The 23,434-nt window shown below is 27.9% G+C and overlaps 1 protein-coding gene across 1 annotated transcript in view; it reads right to left on the bottom strand.

The window, feature by feature from the left end:
* Positions 1 to 14,436, bottom strand: part of LOC123293983 (b(0,+)-type amino acid transporter 1) — a 91,288-nt gene extending 76,852 nt beyond the window's left edge. The window contains exon 1 of the mRNA XM_044875010.1: positions 14,292 to 14,436. Coding sequence (XP_044730945.1) covers positions 14,292 to 14,325 — 34 coding nt within the window. The 5' untranslated portion in view covers positions 14,326 to 14,436. The remainder of the gene's footprint in view (positions 1 to 14,291) is intronic.
* Between the last annotated feature and the right edge of the window lie 8,998 nt (positions 14,437 to 23,434).

Here is a 23,434-nt window from a genome sequence, read left to right on the forward strand (position 1 = left end):
CTGAAGTAATTTTTCACTAAAAAAAGAATAATCGAAATTGGTTGGCGTGATATTGAGTTATTCATCCATTTGTCGCGCACAACCTTAATGCAAATTTAAGATTTATATAGTTTTCTCATAGATGTCATTGTCAAAATAGGACTAAATTGAAATGGGGCCACACGGGAAGCGCCAGCTTTTAAACAGATAAAAAATCATCAAAATCGGTTTACCCAGTCGAAAGTTCTGAGGTAACAAACATTAAAAAAATCGAATTTAGAACCTCCTCCTTTTTTGTTTGAAGTCGGTTAACAAACTTTTTAGACTCACAAGGACTGTAAGACTCGACCACCAAGGAACTTGGGAGCCTGGCAAATTTAAAAAAAAAAATTTTCTATCTTTACTAACTTCAAGGTTGCATTGGAGCTTTGTAAGTAAACTCAGAGCCTTATGAAATTCAAAATGAGTATTTAAAAATAATCAAACAATTAAAAATTTCCTAATAAAAACCTTACAAAAATTCTCCCATAGAAAATTTTAAAAAAATAAATAAAAGAAGAAGATATTTCTGGAAAGTTTTGCACGATAAGTCTCGGTAAAATATAGTTCAATCAATTTTAGGTTTATGCTGATAGGGTTCAGTGTAGAATTGATTCCATTTATCAAAGAAGTTATCAAAGTATATTAAAAATTACTTTTTTCGTAAGACTAATGGTTTTTAAAAAAATTCGTTTCAAAAAATTGTAACAGTATGCACTTCTTAACGGTATCTGTTTGTCGAATATTCAATATTCGCGAATAATCGTTATTTTGTGACCGTTGACTCAGGATAACTATTGTACCGACATTCGAATCGATGGTGGCTCTTGGGATTTTGTTAAAATAGAAGATTCATGCAAAAATCCAGCTTTCCGGGAATTTTTCCGAAATGAAATGTCTATATTCTCTGTATTATATATAAAGGTACAGAATTAATTTAAACAATTTTACTAACCTACATAAATTTCTATTTTGTATATTCCAGTTTTACAGCAAAACAAAAATACACTATTTATTACTAAATTTATACCTTATTTATTTATTACTAAATTTATACCTACATTTACAGGTATATGAGATTTTTATCCTACTCATTATATACATAAGTGTCATAGTTTGTATGTTTGTATATTTAGATGTATGGATGATTGTTACTTAATCTCGCGAAAGTGCCTGAACGGATTTTGGGTCGTATTTAACACACAGATAGTTTATTATCTGAATTATCAACACATAGAATAATTTAAGGTTACTGTGTGGTTTCATAAAACGAACTACAGAACATATTCACTTGCAGTTTGGTATATAAGTCTTATGGAACATTATTCCTGGATGTATATAATATGTATGGTTCCATATCTCTTTAAGGGATGTTAGAGACTACTTTATTCCACATTTTCCTTTATTCCGGGACCCAGCAGATTTCTTCCAAAAACATTTCATCCAGGCTTTTAAATTATCCATCCAGCTAATTTTTTTCCTTCAAACTGCTCTTTTTGCTGAAATTTTACCAAATAAAACCGCCTTGAAAATATTGTATTTGTTTGATCGAATAATATTGCATTTGTTTGATCGAATATAAGTAGCCTAACTGTCTCTTTTTTACGGTCTTATTCAGTTTTGGTGAATGTCCGATAAGTTTAATCACTTTACTGTTTGAGGTATATGTCTTCCATGAAATTTTTAGAAGCTTTCTATAGCACCACATTTCAAAAGCATACCTATATTGTGTTTATTATATTTGCTGTCAAGGTTCAAGTGTCACAAGCATAAAGAAAAACTGACCACACGTAACATTTTTAAAACCGCACACGTATACTTTTGTTTATTTTATTGCCCGTTAAGAACTTTTTTAGTTTCATAAATGCACTCTTTGCTTGACCTATAAGAGTTTTCCCAGGTAGCGAAATTCACCAACTTGTTAGGTAAACAACATTACACTCTATTTTAATATTGTCTATCCCTTTTTTTCATGTAAATACCATTACTTTAGTTTTTTATTGGTAATTTTAAGGTTCCACTAGCTTTTACTACCTTGTCGGAATATAAGGAATATATTTAAAAAAAAAGAACTGTGTTACTCACAGATTATAGTTTTTAATTAAAAAGTGTTACTATTAAAAAAAGAATTAGTATTCGGCAACCATAGAAACAAATTAACACCAAATAAATTGTGAAAAAAAAGATAACATAAGTGAGAGCAAAAGAAGAAAAGGCTATAACGCGGTAGTATTTTAAAGATGAAATTTTCCACCGAACCAAATGGGTAACTGCTGGTATTTAATAATTAAAAGCTATATATTGGTGTTATATTTCGGTAATAAGAGAAATTATATTATTATTATAAATATTTTACAGAGTAAAAAATAGTATTTTGATTACTAATTTTAGTACTTACCTACTAATAAATTAATTAAACTGTTCTATGTTTGTAATTAGTGTAGGTAGCTAATTTTTTACCCGCCTGTTTTGTAAGCCTCAATCGATCTGCTCTTACGGATGCATGTCATTATTGTTACCGCTGTCAATTTACCGTGTCATTCAATTTATGTTTACTGTGTTTGCTGCTGCAATTAAGTAAAGATGTATATTTATTATTCAAGGGGAAGTTTCTGCTTTATTTACTACTATTTAATTTTCTATTAATATAATGAAATATTTGCTGTTAAAAAAGTAATTTCTTTCATTCAATATTTATCATAATCAAAGCTTTTTTGTTTATGTATCAGATTTTGTCGGGCGAAATTTTTTGTAAGAAGGTAAAGTTTAAGTATTTTATGACATGTTTATGAAAAAAATCTTACGCAACCTTGCAACTTTTCTTTTAAGACTAAGATAAGGATAGATTAAAATAGCTTTAGGCAAAAGTCCAAAAAAGAAGCAAGCAATTTCCGAGTGAAACTTATAATTCCAGAATCACGTTACGTGGAAACAAAAGCAAGCATAGATAAGATAAAAATTGACCCCTTAGTAGAAGAAATTTAAAAAATTGAAAAAGAAAATGAATTTATTTGATTTGAAGACGAATATGACTAAAAATTTGTTATCCATTATTGGCAAATAAAAGGTACTTTTGCATCTAAATAGTCTTTTTAATCAATTTTGAGCATAACAATACTTTCATTATATTTTGACCAGAAATTTGATATAAATCGTAATTCATCTTACTCATTTGTGATTGTGAATTTTAAAAATATTTGAAGTAAAAATATACAATCATTGATTTTTTGTTTGTTGACTGGTTATTTATAAACATCAATAAAAAAAAAATTGGAAAATCAACAAGGAAAACTTTTTTATGACTGTAATAAAAATAAATTGTAGTAAAAATGTTTTTTTTGTAAACTAAAACACCGACCGAAACACCGACAGTTTTCTTTTTAAAAGCTACGAATAATTTTGCCTCTGAACTTTGATGTTATAATTCATTAATTTTTTGGTAAATTCATTCCTATAATTTTAAATGTTCCTTCTTCTAATAGAGATTTTTAATAGACATCTTTAGTCCAATTAGATATGAAATTTTATCGAAAAGAAGAAGTTTTAATTTAAGCAAATCCTCAGTCTCAGAAGAACAAATGATCATAATCAGACATTTATTACAAGTGATAAATTGTAGTAAACTTGATTTACTATAACTTTGTTTGCCAATGTTAACTTTTTCTAATAATAAGACATGACATCATAATTTTGAGTTTCTTCAGGAAGTATCGTGGGGACCCGGTAGGAACTATGTTTCTTTCTTTATAAATTATATATTGTAAGCACAATGAGAGAATAGTATTAAAATTGTATTGAATAACTTTTTTTTTCAAGTTTTCGTTTGACAAAGTTGGGAAATAGATATTTTATTTTTATTATTGTAAAATAGCTTTTCAAATTTTATATCTAAAGTCATCTACAAACAGTAATCAGAAGTTACCAAAAATCAGAATGAGAAGTTATTTAACAAAGTAGAATTTAATATAATTAAAAGAAGCTGAAAATGATTTATAAATAAATCTCTTCATGCGGAAGGTCGTCAGATATAATATAAAAAAGAATAACCAACATATATTTTATGAATTTACCGAAAAAGTAAAAAAAAATAGTTTTTTCTTGTAACATATTTTGTGTCAAAGAAAATAACGAAAAAAACATTATTATTTAAAGTTTGACACATAAACGTACATATCAACCTTAAATTTAAATTATAATATAAAACTATGCAAAAACTGAAATGGCATATTGGGCTATTATTAAAATTTTTGAAACTTTTGTTTATTATATGTCTAAATAGTTTTACCAACTTTACATGGTTTTTACAGAAAATATTTTAATATACTTTACAAAGTTTTTATATGAACGTTTGTATGGTTTTATAATTAATTAAATGTACCTATATATATTTTACCATGAAATTACCTTTGTTAATTATTTTGAAACGTTAAAACTTACATAATGATTATAATTGTTGAAATATAAAATCAAATTAAGAACAGTTTTTATTTAGTTAATTTTCCTTCTAGTAAATCTTAAAGTTTACATGAGACATCACAAAATTAAAAGCTATCTCGCAACACAAGCTTCTAGATATTGCAACAGTCCCAAAAAACAAACTACAGGTGAAAGTTTTTACATTTAAAAATAATTTCATGTAAATAAATGACTTTTAGAGAAACAAAAAGTTTAATGAACAGTATTCTTATTTCCAAAGCGGCAATTTTGCTTGTTCGCAAAGCTATTTTAATAAAAAAAATAAGTTTGATCGTTTTTTTTTTTCAAGAAATAATGGATCTCCTTGAATACAGAAATTGACACATCTAAAGTTATAAACCCCACTGTATGCCTCTCTAAACTCTCTACGATAAACCCACATGTTCATGAATGACGTTGAAAGTTTTTTTTTAATTATAGTGCGTTTATAACATCTAGGTCAAAAAAAGTTTGATCTGTATTTATGGAAGTTATGAGCGAGACCAAGGATAAGACCAAGACCACCTACGTATTAGTCCTACATTATTAGTTTTAGTCTTGGTCTTGGCCTTGGCCTTGCAAAAATGATTTCAGTCTTAGTCTTGATCAATCGAGTCTTGCTTTTAGCCTTGCATCAACTATATTTTGAACTCTTAAATTTCGATTAAGTCTTATTGTATTATTACAGAACTTTTGGAGTCTTAGGACTTTAATTTGTCTGGCTTTACTGAAAATACGAAAAAAATTTACTCAGGTATAATAAAAACGCACACAGAACTCTTTGGGTGGTTCATTAATTAATTATTTTCAACAATAAGTTTGGTAAAAGTCTTGTTATGAGTCGTGGCCAAATACCAAATAAATCTTGCGTCTTGGTCGTAGTCTTCATTCTTGTTTGCTTGGTTTTGGTATTGATCTTGTCGAAGTGATAGCTATATTGGTCTTCAACTTGGTCTTGAAAAATTTGCAAGACCAAGACTGCAACACCGAGACTAATTTTCCTCATCACTAGTTTGTGGTATAGAAGTGTCATTGGATCGTATATTTGAAAATGAAACTATATTTGTTTATACTTCAAAGAGGCATTCTTTAAATGAGATTATTTTGAAAATTAAAAAGAATTACATCGATATCTTTTGTCCAATTTAAAAATGAATAACCTGTATATGATCACTCCTTGTTTGCAAAAACAGCCTGTATATTGTTTTCAATTGCGCATTATTAATTAAGTTTTACTAACAAACAACAGATAATATCTATGTTATGTTTATGTATTAGAAAATGTGAGATATTATAAGTATATCGTTCTTGCAAATGCTTCAAAACTTATGCCAAGTACATTTTCATTTTAATAAATCAAATCATAAATTATTATTCGGTAATAACTAAATTAATAATGACATAAAATAAAATTATAGTTTTAATTCAAATACTTTCAAGAAAATCTTACACCACTCGACTTAGTACTTTTAAGGATGTCCTAATAAGAAGTTTTAATATTTTCGAATTGCATTTTCTGAAATTATTTGCAACAAGTCAAGAAATTGTTTGTACGCAATCGCTTTAGGTCCAACAAAACTGAACAAAAGCGAACGATTATTAGAGCAGCGCTGTTTGAGTATGAGACCAAGTATAGTTTTAATTGCACATAAAAGCTAATTTCTATTTTAATATAAGAGAACAAATCAAAACCAATCATCTATTTTCTTTTTTTTTCAAAGTAGTTTTTATTAGTGAGTCTTTGCAGCTTCGCACAAGTGCATAGATGACCCATTTGAAGATTATAGGAAAGAATTAGCAGATAAATACATAAACATAGGCCAACACCGACTTTCTTTTGTTTTAAGCAGTAAGAAAAAAAAGGCAAATATTTTAAACTACCTAGAAATTCGTAAATATTTCGTAAATTTTTCTTAAAATAAGTAGAACAAATATTGTAATTATTTGCTACATTACTAATTAATTTTGAGGAATATCTTGTTTTCTATCCATTTTTTAATTTAATTTTCAAAATGATCGAAGAAATAAACTAATTTGCTTTAAAATTTTTTAAGAATTTTTTTTTTCGATTGATCAAAAAATCGTTTTGCTTTTGTTGACGCACGACAATAAACTCTGTTGTATTCGAGTTAAAATATTCTGGAAAATTATAAAATAAAAATTGAATCTCTAACAGGCCAACTTATTTTATAAAATTGACTCCATAAAATCATTGACGTAGGTCGTTACAAAACAAGAATTCATTGAAGTAACTTTTTTCAGACAAACAAAGATAAAGATATTTTCATTCATTCTTCATTAAAGAAATTTTCTATGATAATAAATTCGAAAATATGGTAAAATTTAGAATAAATTTTATATTATTAAATAAAATATTTTATTCATTGAATTGGCTCGAATTGAATCATTTGTTTATCAAAAACAATATGTAATATCCTTTATATTCATTTGTTTACCTATTTGAATATAAATAATATTTGAATTGGCACCTAAATCGTTAAATGATACCTCGCAGTAAATTGAAAAATTTTCAAAATTTTATTATGCATAACAGAGTTAGTTATATAAATAAAGGAGATTTCTAAAAGTTTTATCAATTTTTAAAGAACTTCAATCGATTATCGATTTGGCTTTTAAACATATGTAGTTGACATACGCTTGAAAAAGACAAGAGATTATCGATTTGGCTTTTAAACATATGCAGTTGACATACGCTTTAAAAACGAAAAATAAGTTTTAGCGATAAAAATGTTTCAAGCAAAAAATGCTTTGTGTGTGCGCATATCTTTCGCAGACATTAAACTTCACCTGGGTTTTCAATCTCAATGAAGAGCTCACTCTACTCCATAACTAGTAATCGAAATGAAACAGGATTATTTTTTGAAACAACCAACTAATGAGCAAAACTGTAAAACCTAGGCACATCATAAAATAAATTAACAAAACGTTTTTATAAGTTATATCCTAGCAACGCAATAAAAAAATTTAGATTAAGTCTACTCTACTTAAATTCTCTTACTCTTCTTAAAGAAAAATTAATGTTTGTACGTAATAGATTTGAGCAGTTTGAGGCTTTATTAAAGTATAATGTAACAGGTATTAGGTACCAGTTAAAAAAATAGATTATTTTGAAGTGAATCTATAAGTGGTATGATTCTAATGGAAGCTAACTCTTCCCTATATTATATGAAAAAAGGTATGGGAAAGATAAATTGACTGTGAAATATTCTTAAAAAATTCCAAACATAAATTTGACCAAGTTATTTGCAACAATTTGTGATAATCAATGAAGATTTCATTTTTTGACAAAAATCTACAATTTGTTATTTATTTTAACACCTTCAAACAGATCATATCTTAGAATTTTATTTTTTTTTGTCTGTATATGGAGGAAAAATGGTTTTAGTAAATAATAATCTAAATAAATTGTATAAAAAAATGGTAAGTTAAAAATTTAAATAGTAATATAATTAACATAAATATCAATTAATTGTTAACATTCATTTTGTTCTAATAAAAACATTTGTTTAATAAAATACAAAGTGCAGCAGAGAAGGGTCTGATTTTGAAAAGACTGTAAAAATACCTGAAACTACTTATAACGTGCAAGTAAAAAAATAACGTGCTTGTACTTTTAATTGTGAAATAAAAATATATATTTATGTATTTCGATATCGAACAAATAAAAATTATATTAAAAAAAAAATTGGAAATTATATTTATCCTTTTATACACCTTTTGTGAAATATTCATATCGATTCTCTGAACGGTTTAGTTGAAAGTAACTAGCAAAGTCAGTTTTTTTACGAAAAAAAGGGCACGTTTCTCATAAACCGTACAGAAAATCAATATGACTTTTTCGGAATTTTATTTATCAATTAATCATCCTTGGGTACGAAATTTTGTGAAGCGATTCTTTGTACGGTTTAGGAGAAATAAACTATCAAAATCAATGTTTTTGCCAAACAAAGTTTTTCACTTTTATGAACAGTTCTTAATTTTGGTATTATTTTAAAGCTTAAAACTTGAGGAATATTGATAAAAGTTTTCTATGTAAATTGTAAAACATTTTTAAATTGACTAAACACTTATTGACTCATATTCGTTGTGTGCGTAGTCATGGTAGGGACAATAAAATCGATGTCAGCGCTACCAGTGAAAAATTTTGGCGTTAAAGGAGGCTGTTATGGCTAATTTGAAATTCTCTACATGTTAATGTTATAGAAAGTGTCAAATTAAAATTATTGAAAAACACTAATTAATTAAACTTAATGCATAAAAAATTGTAAAAATAAGAAATCAAATTGCACAAATATTATTTTTCTAATGTAAATTATCATTATTATTTATTTAAATTTGTGAGACAATAACATTAAATTTTCATTGTAAGTCATAAATGCAATCCATACAATTATATATGCATCCATACAATTCTATAATTACCATAATTAAAGTAGTGTATCGTTACCATGGAAACGCCTCCTAAAAAACTCACGCACGGAGCGAATACCAACATTTTCATTTATTCTTCATATACCACCATATAAAAAGGACTGTTTTTAATAATTAATTTATCGTAAACCGTACAGAGAATTGACTTAAAACTTATACAGAAGACGTATTAAATACTCATTAATTGAAAAACAAAATTTCAGTTTTTTAGTAACACTTTCATTCTGGTATCGAAACACCTTAAGTAAATTAAATGAACTTAGTACACTAGATTATATTAAATTTGTATTAGTAGTAAGTCTTAGAAATTCTCCTTTAAAAACATAATTTTGAAAAATTAAGGTCATTTCTTTCCACAAACTTTTCAAAAATCACACACTTCTCTGTTCCACGGCACATATTATTTAGAATCGTATAAGAATAATTCTTCATTACAGTTTTAAATTACGTATTTTATATAGTTTATTAATTGATTACTAATTATTAATAATGTTATTATTAAAATTATTAATTGTTATTCATAATAATTTCATTTGTTATTATTTTAAAATTGGTTCTAGTTATCTATGAGTTATTCAAAACAAACGATAACCTATCTGGTAACGAGTTTTCAACTATTTTTAATTGTAAATAATTAGGGGGAAAAATACAAGGTTTTTATTAGTACCTATAATGTAAAACTAGTGCGGTAAACTGTGAATTAAGACGAAATTTTCCTTGACCATTTTGCCTACAAAAAAAAAACAGTTTCGTTCATATAGCTTCAACCTATTTTTTCCTCCAATTTAGTCGTATGAGAGGTCAAGTGCTCAAAAATTTTCGCATTTGCAAACTTTGATAGAAGTTGAGAATAGCCGCATTTTGTTAGCCAAAATCACTTGTCGCTACCTAATACGGAAACTTGGCACCATTGAACACTAACATCTTGAGTGAGAAATTGGCAATTTAAGCGCAAAAAGTCACATTTAGGCAAAATTTTGAAGTTGAAGCTACCTACAAATTTATGGGTAGCTAAGTATAATAAAAACTTGGTTTTGATAGGTAAGTTTTTAAACTTTATCTTTACTTTCAATTATATAATCTGATCTATAATGATGTTAATATAATTAGACATCATAGCACAAAATGCATTATTAAAACTCTCATTATAATAAATTCCGTACGGAAAAGAATATATTATTATGAAATATCAACTTAACTTATAATATCGAAGTATATTTTCAAGTCATATGAGAAGCTATAGTAGTAAATTTTAATTAAGCCATTATTTTGTGAATGTTTGTATCACAAGTCTGAACTATTTAATTAAACTTATATATGACAATCAATTATTTTTTTTAGACAATTTTTACATACTGCTATCACGTGATTGTGTCAAATGTGTATGATCTTTGAAGTGAGATTACTATTAACGAAAGCAGTTCAATGAATTTTCTAGAAGCTATTGATACCTACTAATAATTAGTTAATGTAATGTATAATTGATTATCAAAGAACCCCACATCTTTTTTTGTAATTAATAATCTCATAAATTTCAGACTCTTAATTTTATATTGTTTCTATGTTTTCTTTTTTCAGAGTGCATTATTTTATTCGATTACCATTTATTGCATTCAGTATGAAAGTCAAGAAGATTATTTAATTATTCCCAAAAGAATACAAAATTAACTTGACGATAATTTGGAAACTAATATAAACATTTCATTGCAAGTTTTAAATGTGTTTAAAAGGATTTTAAAAAAATAGACCGAAAAAAAATTTTTTTATTGTGTCCATTTTTGAACGCAAGGGGTAACTCCAAAACCCAAATAACTCCTCTATAGTCGACAAACTCAATCCAATCAACTCGTAATTAATTAAAGAGATGTTCGTAGGTCTAGAGCTAGGCGTAATAAACGACAAACATTACACGATATTCAAAAGAACAAGCAAGATGTACGTTTTTCTTCACCATAAAACTTTACAAGTTTGTCGTTCTCAATGAATATTTATCAATTTGAAGCTTGTCACGCAGTTAAAAGTTGTCCAATCAACAAGAGCGTCAACACAAAAAGAAGGGGACCGAGAGAGGCAACAGCTTCACTAATGACTGATTTTCGGATATCGTGTCATTTTTTGCCTTCGCAAATCCTATTTTATTTATTTCTTATATTTTTATGTCCGAAATTTTACCATTAATTTTATTTTTACACCACCTTGTCTCCTTCTTGGAACTCTGACTGGTGAAACTTTCTTGCCCGTCGCGTCACGCTAAAAAAAACCGCCTCTCAAATATCCAACTTTAATTTCTCGATTCACGCTTGAACACATATTTTGTGCTTAGTTACAAAAATTATTTTTTGAACCAATTAAAGTTATTCGAGCAAGAGAATAATGGTAGGTCCACACGAAACCAACTTCACGCAGACTACTATAGAATTTTGTCTGCGCAACAAATCAGTGCAAACGAAAGTCGGTATGATGGTTAAGTTTGAGTTAAAAAAGTCTGAGCACGGAAGTTTATGTCTGCGATGGAAGTATTCGTGTATGTCTGAGTTGGAAGTATTCGTGTATGTCTGAGTTGGAAATATTCGTGTGTGTCTGAAATAATCTAAGTCTGAACTAAAGTATTCGTGTATGTCTGCGCTGGAAGTATTCGTGTGTGTATGAAATAATCTAAGTCTGAACTAATTATGGGTCTGCATATACATTTCGTCATCATATTCATTACATGAACATTTTTACTCAGACTTTCAGTCTGTGCAGATATCTAGATATATTAATAGATACTGAAAATCTGAGTAAAAATATTCATGTAAAACTTTACCATCATACCGAATTTTGTTTGCACTGATTTTTTTCACAGACAAAATGCTATAGAAGTCTGTGTGAAGTTGGTATCGTGTGGACCTACCATAACAAGAGAATTTCGTAAGAAATATCTTTAATTACGTTATAAAACCACAAAGTTTTAACCCTTTCATTTTGTAATTTCGTAGTAATTTTTGAGAGTAAATTATAAAATGTGATAAATTCCATAATTAATCTTCGCAGTAATATCTTATTTATCGCATTTCTATCTGACTTCTAATTGGTGTATTAACAGCATTAAAGTTATAAGTAAAATAAAAAGTTTATTTTCAATGTTTACTAAACTATACATAACTTGTTGGGGATATGTTATAATGTCCATAACTTTTTCAATTAAATTATTCCGTATTTTCAATAATGTTCTCATTTATTAAACACATTCCTAGTAGAATCGACACTGATTAAAGCCTTTTTGTAATTACTAATTAATATTATACTATTTTTTGTAAAAACTTACAACTACTAGCAGATTAGAGGAGATTAAAATTAAATTGTTGGAGAATCACAATCAGGAGAAAGAGATAAAGTGTTTTTTTAAAAAACCACTATATTTCAGTTTTTGCACCATTTTGTTCATCGTTTGGTGTATAGGTCTTAACGATTTTAGAGTTTTATTATATTTTTATTCTACATCGAAAACTACTCCCTTCTTAACCCTCACCTTTAAGCTGGCGTACATTTTTTGGCGTCGATCTTTACCTATCTGATGAGACACACTTTTTTATGAAATTTTATTGATTTTTAAACACTCCTATCATAGTTTTTCATGGAAAAATGGTTTCTCGAAAATGTTCATGGTTATTTTTAATTAAATTAATTTTAATCAATTTTTTCCACGAACTGTTTTTTTTTCACCTTATACCATTATTTTCTTAATTAAATTATATTTTTCTGGTACCATTTTCAATTTTCAACAGATCGGTATAGATCTAGTTATTGAAATAAATACCACGATACTCGAAATAAAATTGTATATTCTATTTAAAAAGTACAATTAAAAACATACAGCAGACTTACATGTCGCTAAATATCGATATTTCGATTGCAATGCAATCATCATCAGTAGCAAAATTTATTCATAGAACACATGTGTTTATTCAGATAACACCGATCTGTTCTTGCTTGAAACTATGATAGGCGTCTTATACCATCTCTTAGATCATTATAACAAAATAAAAATTTGAAACGGCGCGGCGTACTCTTGAGGTAGTGTAACAAAACTGAACAAGGGTGTTATTTTAATTTCAATACCATCTTAAAATTTATGAATGTCTAGTTTCATTTCGTATTCTGATAAAAAGATAAATGCAAAAAATTGTAATCCTACACTCAACAAAACGGCGTATCCGTAATCCCATACTTTTTACAAAACTTTTTTTTCCTTTTCCCACACTCCCTAAGCTCTATTTCTTGACGCATGTAGCTCAAAATATAACGGAATTAGAGTCTCATAAAAACCTCACCACCTGTCAAAATTTCAAAACCGCAGCATTAAATAACATTCGCACGCGCGCATTGTCCACAGACATACAGTCCATACAAACACACAAACACAAACACACATACAAACACATTTTTCTAAAGAGCACACAAATTTTTGGGAACAAAAGATAAACTAATTTCCTTCTAAATAAATTATAACCATAAAGTTTCTCTATGGGTAAAAAATTGAAAGTTAAAACTTTTGGAATGTACGATCCATAACAAACACAGTCTGAAAGCTGTGCTATTAAAAATAGAGTGTAGAACTAAAGAACGTCGCAGTTTTATTGTTGAGGAACATTATAAAAAAATATTATTTGGCGGTTTTAGCTTGCAATTTCGAATAAACTGTCATACTTATTATATCAAAATATCATATTAACGTTTTAGAATCAACAAACTCATATGATCAATCACTCACACCCTGAGGGAAGAAATTGAGCCCTGTATCAATGAAATTCACTACTGAATTACTGAAATGTCACTTGCGAGTGATATTTCAGTAAAACAGTTCGTATGTGCAATAAAAACCACTCATAGGGGGCGCGTCTTATTAAAAGTATAATTATCACGTTATTTTTCCACTGTAGTGTCCCTTTTTTTCCATTAATTAGTAAAAACTTTTAATGTCAATTAAAAATCCCGTTTAGATAAAATAAAAAAGTTTTTGATAAACGTTTAAAATTTTTAATTAATTTCATTTTGTTAAGATAACATTTAAAAACATAAACATTTCTCAAATTATTTTCTACATAAAAATATCTATTTGGTTTTTAATTATTAAATAAATTATAATAAAATTTCGAAAGCTTTAAAAAATCGCGTCCATTATTGCATCATTGTAAATGGAATTTCGATAACTTAAAAAAACCGCGTCAATTATTGCATCATTGTATGCTGCCGGTACACGCGGTTCACTGTAATCCATATGCGTAAACAAGCATAAAATCGTGAAACATAATTATATTTTTTTGAATAAATAGAAACTAAAGTTTTTAAAAGCTATTTATAAAAAGAATATTTAGAATTCCTACCGTAAAAATTTTGTTTGCTGTCATAATGATACATGTCTTGTTGTCACACCGGTGTAAGATGTTTGTTACACACTGTTTTTGTGATATTACTTCGATCATGTCATACACAGAACTGGAGCTTATTCGATGTTGCACATCGATGCTATAATATGTATTTTGTTTCCCGTGAAAACGAGCTGATTCTATATATTAACACATATATACAAATTTGTATACATAAGTATATTATATATACATTATATACGAAGTGTATACATAGATAGATATATAGATTTCATTCCCCTCCAATACAGTCGCGCAATATTTTATATGTTAGAACCACGTCGCGACGCTTATATTAGTTATAATAGTTCAGTTTTTCATTTCGTGTAATTCGCACAGAAAATAACAAGCCGTGGGTAGAATCTGGTGTGACCCTTGATGTCCACACGGATAACTTCCCAGCATAAAAAAAAAGTTATAAAAAATTAAAAAAAATTAAAAAAAAACACGACTATCGATCAGGAAAAATTTTAAGAAAAAGCTCGCTCGGCTCGAAATGACTCGAAGGACTCCACCGAATGTTATGAAATATTTTTAGGATCATATTGCTGTTAATATGCTTCGATCGACACCTCACTTTTCTATTCCTATAGTGATAAAAAAATTTAGTCCGATCCCCTATTCTAAGTCAAAAAGTCTTCATTATACGTCTCTTGGTAATTTTTTAGTTACTCCAATTTCAGAGAAAAAAATTTAGAGGTCCAAGAAAACAAATGTTTAACCATTGAAATTTCCAGGACTAGTATTCTTTTAAAATACATTTGACAGTCAAAATCTTTAAAAGTATAAATGTTTAAAAGTAGAATTATTAAATAGTGAAAACGTATTAAAGCAGCTTTTTGTTTATTAGTACCATGCGTTTAGCATGTAATTTAAGTATAGTTTATAAAAAGTAGAAATTAGGATAGAAATATTTTAATGTAATACTATTTTTAAGTAGTTTTAGTAAGCTCAAGCCGAGTAAGCAATAAAATTTAAGACAAAATCTTACGGGCTCAGAACTTCAATAGGGTACTTTCGGTAATGAAAAATAAATTATGAAATTAGAAAAAAGTTAAAATTTATGTAAAAATATACTTAAATATTCTGATTTCGAATCATAAAAGCACATTTTTCTTTTATAAAATTAAAATTAAAAATCGTAATTTTTAAACTGTATATATCACGTGACCTAAAACGCGGGCAAGGCCTGATGTGATGTCGGTATGAACCATAGACCATGTTAGTTCAGTGTAGACAGCTGGGTATAATATATACATAGATAATAAGTATTTATTTTTATTATAATTAGTTGTCTATGTTATTTCGTATAATCTATCTGTGTTATTTCGTATAATGATATCGATATTACGTCACCAAATTGGATGCCCGCGTTTTTAACAGTTTAAAAAAGGTTTAAAATGTAATTTAAGTTTTTGGCAAGAAAGCGTGGGTATTTTTCCGAAAGAAATTTTTGGTTGCTTTTTATTAGCAAAATCATTATTTTAAAGTACTTTTTCAAATATAGTAGAATGCCCTATTATAATTGACAGGAGAGATTATAATGAATTAAACTGTCGTTGCATAAATTAGCAACGATTTGCAACAAAGTCAACGACTGTGCTAATACAATATTTCTTAAATACATTAACAACAAAGATTACAATTCCAATCCAAAAAATTCAAAAATCGGGTTCATTTAACGATTGATCGGGTACTTCCAGCAGTATCGCCCAACATCCTGTTAGTCTTGTTCGAATAATTTTTTGATTCGATAATATTTCATTCCCACATTTATATGTTGTTAATGAGAAATTTTCATTTCTTCAAGAAATGAACTATATTGAATGAAATTACGTCATTCATATATACAATGAACGAAATCAAACGACAATATAATTCGGTAAAGATCGTTATGCCCGCCATTATTAGTATTGAGTGTGACACATAATAGTTTAAGAGTATAGTTGAAAGTTGTATGAAAAGCTTTCTGTAGAATGTTGATAGATATACAGAAATACTTATTACAAACATTCATATATTATGTGAAAGCTATTATTTTAAAACTTGAATAATATTCATTCTTCAATTATAATATAACTTATATAATATAATTCACTTTCACCAAAAAATTTATATGATACTATGATATTTAGCCTGATTTGTAATAAGATCTGAAAGCAAGTTGCCTACAAGGAGTTAACATTTGGACCATTTATATAGCATGGAATTGATCTACTATACCAAATATCAAGTGAATCAATCGATTGTTAACTGTTGTACATCATTTCTAAGTAGCTTCCAAAATTCACATCCTCAAAAAAACTAATTTTGGGGGTAAATTTTTGAGTTGGCTCACGTAAGCTCCACAAGACAAACAAATTTGCCATCAAAATTTCAATGTTCTAAATCTTCGAAAAAGCTCTAAAACCCACTTAAATCTGGACTATTCATACTTTTATATTCATTTCTCGAATATATCGAGGTGTTTCCGAAATGACTAGGAAAATGGGATTTTAGATTCTCTGATATCAGCAAATGATCTTGGTATTCAATATATTTACCATGTCGAAATTTTCTAAAAATTTGTAATCTACTATCAGAATTGTTTTCAGGGGTAAAATAAAATTTTCCTCATTTTTTGTAAAAACAAGAATGGCAAACAAAAATAACTAAAGAATTGTTTCTGCAATTTTATGTGATGGAAGTCTAAGGCGTGAGTGTACTATTTTATAATAGCTTCACAGCTTAATTGATAGTGTCGTCTTTCATGAATATTTAGAAGGATATTATTTCAGAAGCATACTTTAACATCAAAATTTATTATTTTCCAACAACTGGCACTAAAATATTTACTATTTAATGTCTTTTTGAATAGCCAACCTGTCTGTAAAATGCAGTTATAATCTAATTTTTCATGTATAAGAATTAAAATAAATGCATTCATATAAAAAAAAGGCTATCCGACCGCATGTCCATCATTACTAATTATTTAAATTTTTAATTTTCGATAAATATCAATTTGCTATCTTTGTCAGATTTAATTTTAGTTTGAAGATGTATTTTATATCTTAATATATATATTTCTTGTGTGCGTGTGTATGTGACTGAACTCCTCCTAGACGGCTGGACCGATTTCGATGAAATTTTTTGTGTGAGTTCAAGGGGATTGGAGAATGGTTTAGATTTACCATTCGGTCCACTACAACTGTTTTTAAGGGTTCCACACCAAAAAAGTTAAATCTCATTAAATGGTAGGAGCGCATATAAATCATATCACATTATATTACAACTTACTATGTGTACTATGTATTTTTTATTGTCAATAGGCATTTATTAGAGCCATATGCGAGCGCAGCGAGCTCCACTGCCGAAGGCCAGGCCATAGGTCGAAGCTCAGGCCGGTCCAATAAATGGGAGTTAAATTGGGGTTTAGCGGGATGAGTGTAGCAGACAGGCTAAACGTAGTATAGGTATTAATGAATTGTAGTTACGTTTCCACAGGACAACGTCTGTTTGGGCCGCTAAATAATTTTGTGGTAATTTTACCGCGGATCCCAATGATTCCTTCAGATTCACCTATACCATTTAAACGCTTACAATTTCCGATCCGTTTGGCATATGCTATGACTATAAATAAGTCACAAGGTCAAACGATGACATTTTGTGGCTTAGATTTAGAAAATCCGTGTTTTTCTCACGGCCAATTGTACGTTGCGTGTTCCAGAGTTGGAAAACCATCGAGTTTGTTTGTTTATACTCCTCATGGACTAACTAAAAATATTGTACATCCAATGGCATTACGATAAATTAAGTTTTTGTAAATTAAAAAAAAATAAATATATATGTTATAAAATGTTTTGAGTGCAAGCTTTTTCACCTTTCATTAAAATGAGTTAAAGTTTTCATTTACGATGCTGTTATTTATTTAACAAAGTAATAACTTTTCAATAATAATTTTCATCAAAGCGGTCCAGATTGTTTCAGCTCATTAAAAAAAGACGTGTGTACAGGACAACGTCTGTCGGGTCCGCTAGTATTTCTGTATAATCTTAAGACTATGAAATATATTAAATAAATCTCCAAACTAAAATCATATATCTTCAAACCAAACTCTGTCTGCAAAGATGCTCCTGCGATATTAGCATGAAATTAATATGAAAATTTTCTCTTATTAAAATTTTCTCTCTTGGAACGTATTATTATACGTTCCACGTACGAGTTAGTTAAAGGCTGAGACCACAAAATAAGAACTTTGTATACGAAATTCTTATGAATCCTTAAACACATCGCATATCTTAGCCAGTTTCTCAAGAAATTCGAATGGAAGCATACACTTGCATAGTATATTATACAATATGCGCAGTCCATTTGAATCTCCATCAGATTACCTTATAAGATTTTCTAATGGTGTACGCTGTGTGTCAGATTTTCTTATATGAGTTTCGTATAAGAAATTCTAATTTTGTGTTCTCAGCCAAAATTTCCATTATAATAATTAATAATATTAATTGTTAGAACCAATTTTCATTAGCAAAATGAGTTTTTCATTAACAAAGAAAGTTCGCAATATCTCCTTTTTTATATATTAAAATCCTTCCTTGAAAAAGGATGATCAATCTAACCTGAAATACGTACCAACCTCATATACGATATGTTACACATTTGGTACATTATCTTTATGACATTGTATTTAGAAGCATGACAGTACATAAATTACATAAATTTTAATTGCTCTTTTAAAATCATATTATCATATAAATTGTATACCTAATAATTGTAGATATTATACAAACATCATAAATATGTACATCCAGCTTCCAGATATAGGTATATCCGTCAACAAGTCATGTAAAATAAGGAATATTATAAGCTAGCCTTTTTTAACGTGCAGTTCTACCTACTTTCGATACACAATATATTATGCAGTTCTATTAATAGTACAGTAAAAGATGTTACAAAAATCAGCTAATAAAGGAAAATGAAAGAAACCGCTCGTATTTTGCTAAAACCTCATGGAATGTGTTTCATAGGTATCAAATGTCATTGGTAACGCATGAGTTAGTGGGGCAAATGTATCTATTTGTTAATAAACAATCAATTTTTCACTGTTAATCAATGTTAAATTTCACTTAAAAAATTAGTAATTAAGCAACTTGTATGGCGTAAATGTTAAGTTTTTGCCAAATAATCGACAACTATTATACATGTATAACGTATACGTAATTCAAGTTGCCTATTTATTAATTTTGTAAGTTTACTTTAACATTAATCGTTCCATTGAATTAACAATAAGGAATATTCATGAAATTTAAATTTGGTTCAAATATTTTTCTTCCGTAATTTTATTGACTGGACATTTCAACTAAATCATTATTTTAGTAATAAATATCTTTTTTATTACTTAAAATAAATTAATAAAAGTATAAATTCAGTGAGGACATTTAAAAATTTCTAAAACGAAAATTCAAATTATTATATGTACGTGACATCATAGTACACGCTTGTCAAATTTGTAGACATACTGTATGATATTAATTACTTACAATTTATAGGAAATTTCATTGGAGTTATATCATTCTACGGCTTTTTATAAGGAAACTTAATAATAACGAGTGTAAATTCTGTGTTTTAAATTCATTTTTTTAGCATGTAAATTATACATTGAACTGTCACCAATTGACAGATCACGTACTTATGCGTCATCAACAGAGAGCGCCAAAAAACTGCGTTTAAAAATCTCAATATTATACTGTATTTTAAATATTTTTTTACACTTAATTACAGCATTTATATTTTTTACTTTATTATAACGGTATAAACAATGAACTAAAAAAAATTAAAAAATAGATGAATATTCCCTATTTATTGCTTACTAACAAATAAAAACATTTACGCCGCTAACTCGTGCGTTACTAATGATATTTGACGTCTTAGAAACACATTCCATGAGGTTTTAGTAAAATACGAGCGATTCTTTTCCATTTTCCTTTATTTGTAATATGTATCTTTAACTATACTATAACTGTAATTGTGTAGAGAATTTGTTTCTACTCTCAATGTAAGTAACAGAAGAAGTCTTACAACACTGAAGACTAGAAAATGTGACTAAAATCGCTTTTATTAATTATAATTTTATCTGAGGAAAGTTTTCTTTTCTAATAATAATAGTTTCATCTTTTGCAGTTAAAAAAACACTATTCTGTATTGGGTCTTTTAACTGTTATTGTATGGTTTAGAGAAACGTTGATTCGATTTTTTTGTAAACAAAAATTCATTTTACTAAGATTTTTTAATAGGACAAAATACCTAATTGTAAAATTCAGTGTCTATGTGGGTAGGCTGTATGAAATCGCAGAATTTTTGCAACTTAGGTACTATGCTTTCAATTTTTTAAATATAAGTTTATTATCAATAGCATGGCTTCTAGGTCGCTTAATTAAGATCACAAAATTAATAGTGATGAATAAGATCAAATCTAGCCCTTTGGCAACTATATTATAAAACCCCGTATGAAATTCAAAGTCACAGACATCTTCATAAAAATTTCAGACATTAGTTAAATAAAAATTTCCATAAAGTTAAAAATTACATACAAAATAAAAATAAACAAAATATTAGGGGAAGGTTGGGTGTACCGAGCTGTTATTCTAAACATTATAATCTTAGATTTTGAACAAATTATTCTATTTTTCAGACAATGGTATAAGTTTTAACAGATTCCATTTCAAAACTTTAGAAACTTGATACACACTGGATCATTTTTTAGTACAATAAGTTTACTATTAAGCAAAATAAATTAAATTTTGGCACTTTTCAAACTAAAATTATTAATTTTAGTTTGTTGTTTATTGTTAATCCTGTAAATAATAGGAATCAATGAACAAATCCTGCTATAATAGCAAATACTGCCCCTATCGATAAAACATAATGGAAATGAACTACTACATAATAAGTATCATGAAGAATAATATCAATTGATGAATTAGCTAATACAACTCCAGTTAATCCCCCAACAGTAAATAAAAATACAAATCCTAAACTTCATAATAAAGCTGGACTATATGTAAATTGAGTTCCATGTAGAGTATTATTAACTATATAAATTATAAATAATAAAAAACAACAGTATTTTTTATTTATTACAATGTATATGTCAATATATATGCAGAGACCGTGGCACCATCTATGAGCTACATCTAGTATAGTATTTCAAGTATTAAAAAACGGCATAATGAAAAATACAAAAATCGTGATAACAAAACATAAACAATTAATTTTTGCAGTTCTACAGTAGAATAACTAAAAAAATTAAGTGATATTAATACAAGTAATGAAATAATTTTAATTATAGTTATTATAATTTTAAAGTTATTAATTAATTGTTATTAAAGCAATAAAATGACACGACGTCGTACGTTGACGGGTCGTAAAGAGGGTGATCGTAATCGATCATTAATGGGTGATGATCGGAAACGACGAAAACAAGATCAAGAAGAATTATATCTTTATCGAGATGATATTAATTTTAAAATGTATGCAGAAAATGAGATTTCTCAAAAGAATTTGAATTTTGAAGTATGTAATGTATGTCATCGTCGTTGGTTTTGATTTACAAATTAATAAAGATGGGTTTTGTTGTATTTCCCATAAATTTAAAATAAAAAATGAATTGAATATTTTCACAGCGGATAATAACATGGATTCTGGTTTACAACATGATGTTTTAAAGAAATAAACGTTTGTTGAGAAACAATTATATAAAAAATATTTGTCAATAATTGACGTATAATTTTATTTTAGAAATATATATTTTATATGATACCATTCGCGAGCCAGTACAAACTTATACTTTTAGCTAGTAAAAAAATGAAAAACATTTTTGTACTCAATTTTTCATATGGTATTTATTGATATTTTAAAAATATAATTAAAAAAATTGTAAAGTAAAAAGTTAAAAATTATTCTAATTACAGGCCGGTGAAGTGGGGGTTACAAAAAAAACACAGCACTCTGGTTGACACGATTCCAGCCCTTGTAGTGTTAGGAAACAAAAAAAAAATTTCTTAATTCTTAAATAGCAAAGATGTCGCTAACGTCTGGACCTCAGCCAAAAAAAAAATAAAATTCACAAAATAAGGAATAACTCAGCAAAGTAACTCGTATAATAATATTACTTCTTCAAATTCATATACGCAATGTCTTGTAAAGTTATTTCTGCTAAACGAGCTGTTTTCCCTTCTTTTGAAACAGCAGAAGTTCGCACTACAGAGGGATCAATTCGAACTTCGTTACCAGTTAGCTGTATCTTCGAAAATAATTCGAGTTTTGAAAAATCCGTTTTAGGGCATACTCTTAAGAGTCTTATCATTAAAGATATACAAATTGATTTCTTCAAATTTCTATACCAGAATACTGCCTCTAGTTAAAAATCTAGAAAGTATGTAGTAGTTACGATTCAATAGCGATACGCTATGGTCAACTCTCTCCTAAATGCACAGCATGTATTATAAAAATCAATAACATTGAACTGTGAATGCAATAATTGCCATTTGTAATATTATTTATTTACATTAAAATTGACGCAAATTAATATATTTATGAAAATTTTTTTTTTTTTAGAATAAAAATTTTATTAGTATAGACACACTGACTCAATGACAACAAAAAGTCTTTAATATTAAAACTAATATTTGAATTTATATTTTTAAATTAATAAGTAATAATAAAATTAACACATTACAATTCAAAGAAATTCAATTTGTATTTATAATTTACAAATAATTATGATAAAAATCATTATATATTAATAGATTTATAATAAAATTAATTAAACTATAGCTGTACCTTGCAGCATTATGTGCGTTTATTTTAATGTTATTACATACACACCGTTCTTATCCATGCGACGACAATGTGATCAATTCCACAGACCCCATTAATTATCATTGTTCACACTGCCGCTGCCTGGATTCGAACCCGCAACCTAAATCTAAGTAGTCAAATGGTCAAAGACTAACGCCTTACACCACTCGGCCATTTAGGCTCTTGGATGGGTAAGGGCTGGATCATCGAAATGAATTCATCAGCTTCAAAATCCACCTATGCAAAACAAACAGCTA

Source organism: Chrysoperla carnea, chromosome 2, assembly GCF_905475395.1.
Source record: "Chrysoperla carnea chromosome 2, inChrCarn1.1, whole genome shotgun sequence".
NCBI classification, from domain to species: domain Eukaryota; kingdom Metazoa; phylum Arthropoda; class Insecta; order Neuroptera; family Chrysopidae; genus Chrysoperla; species Chrysoperla carnea.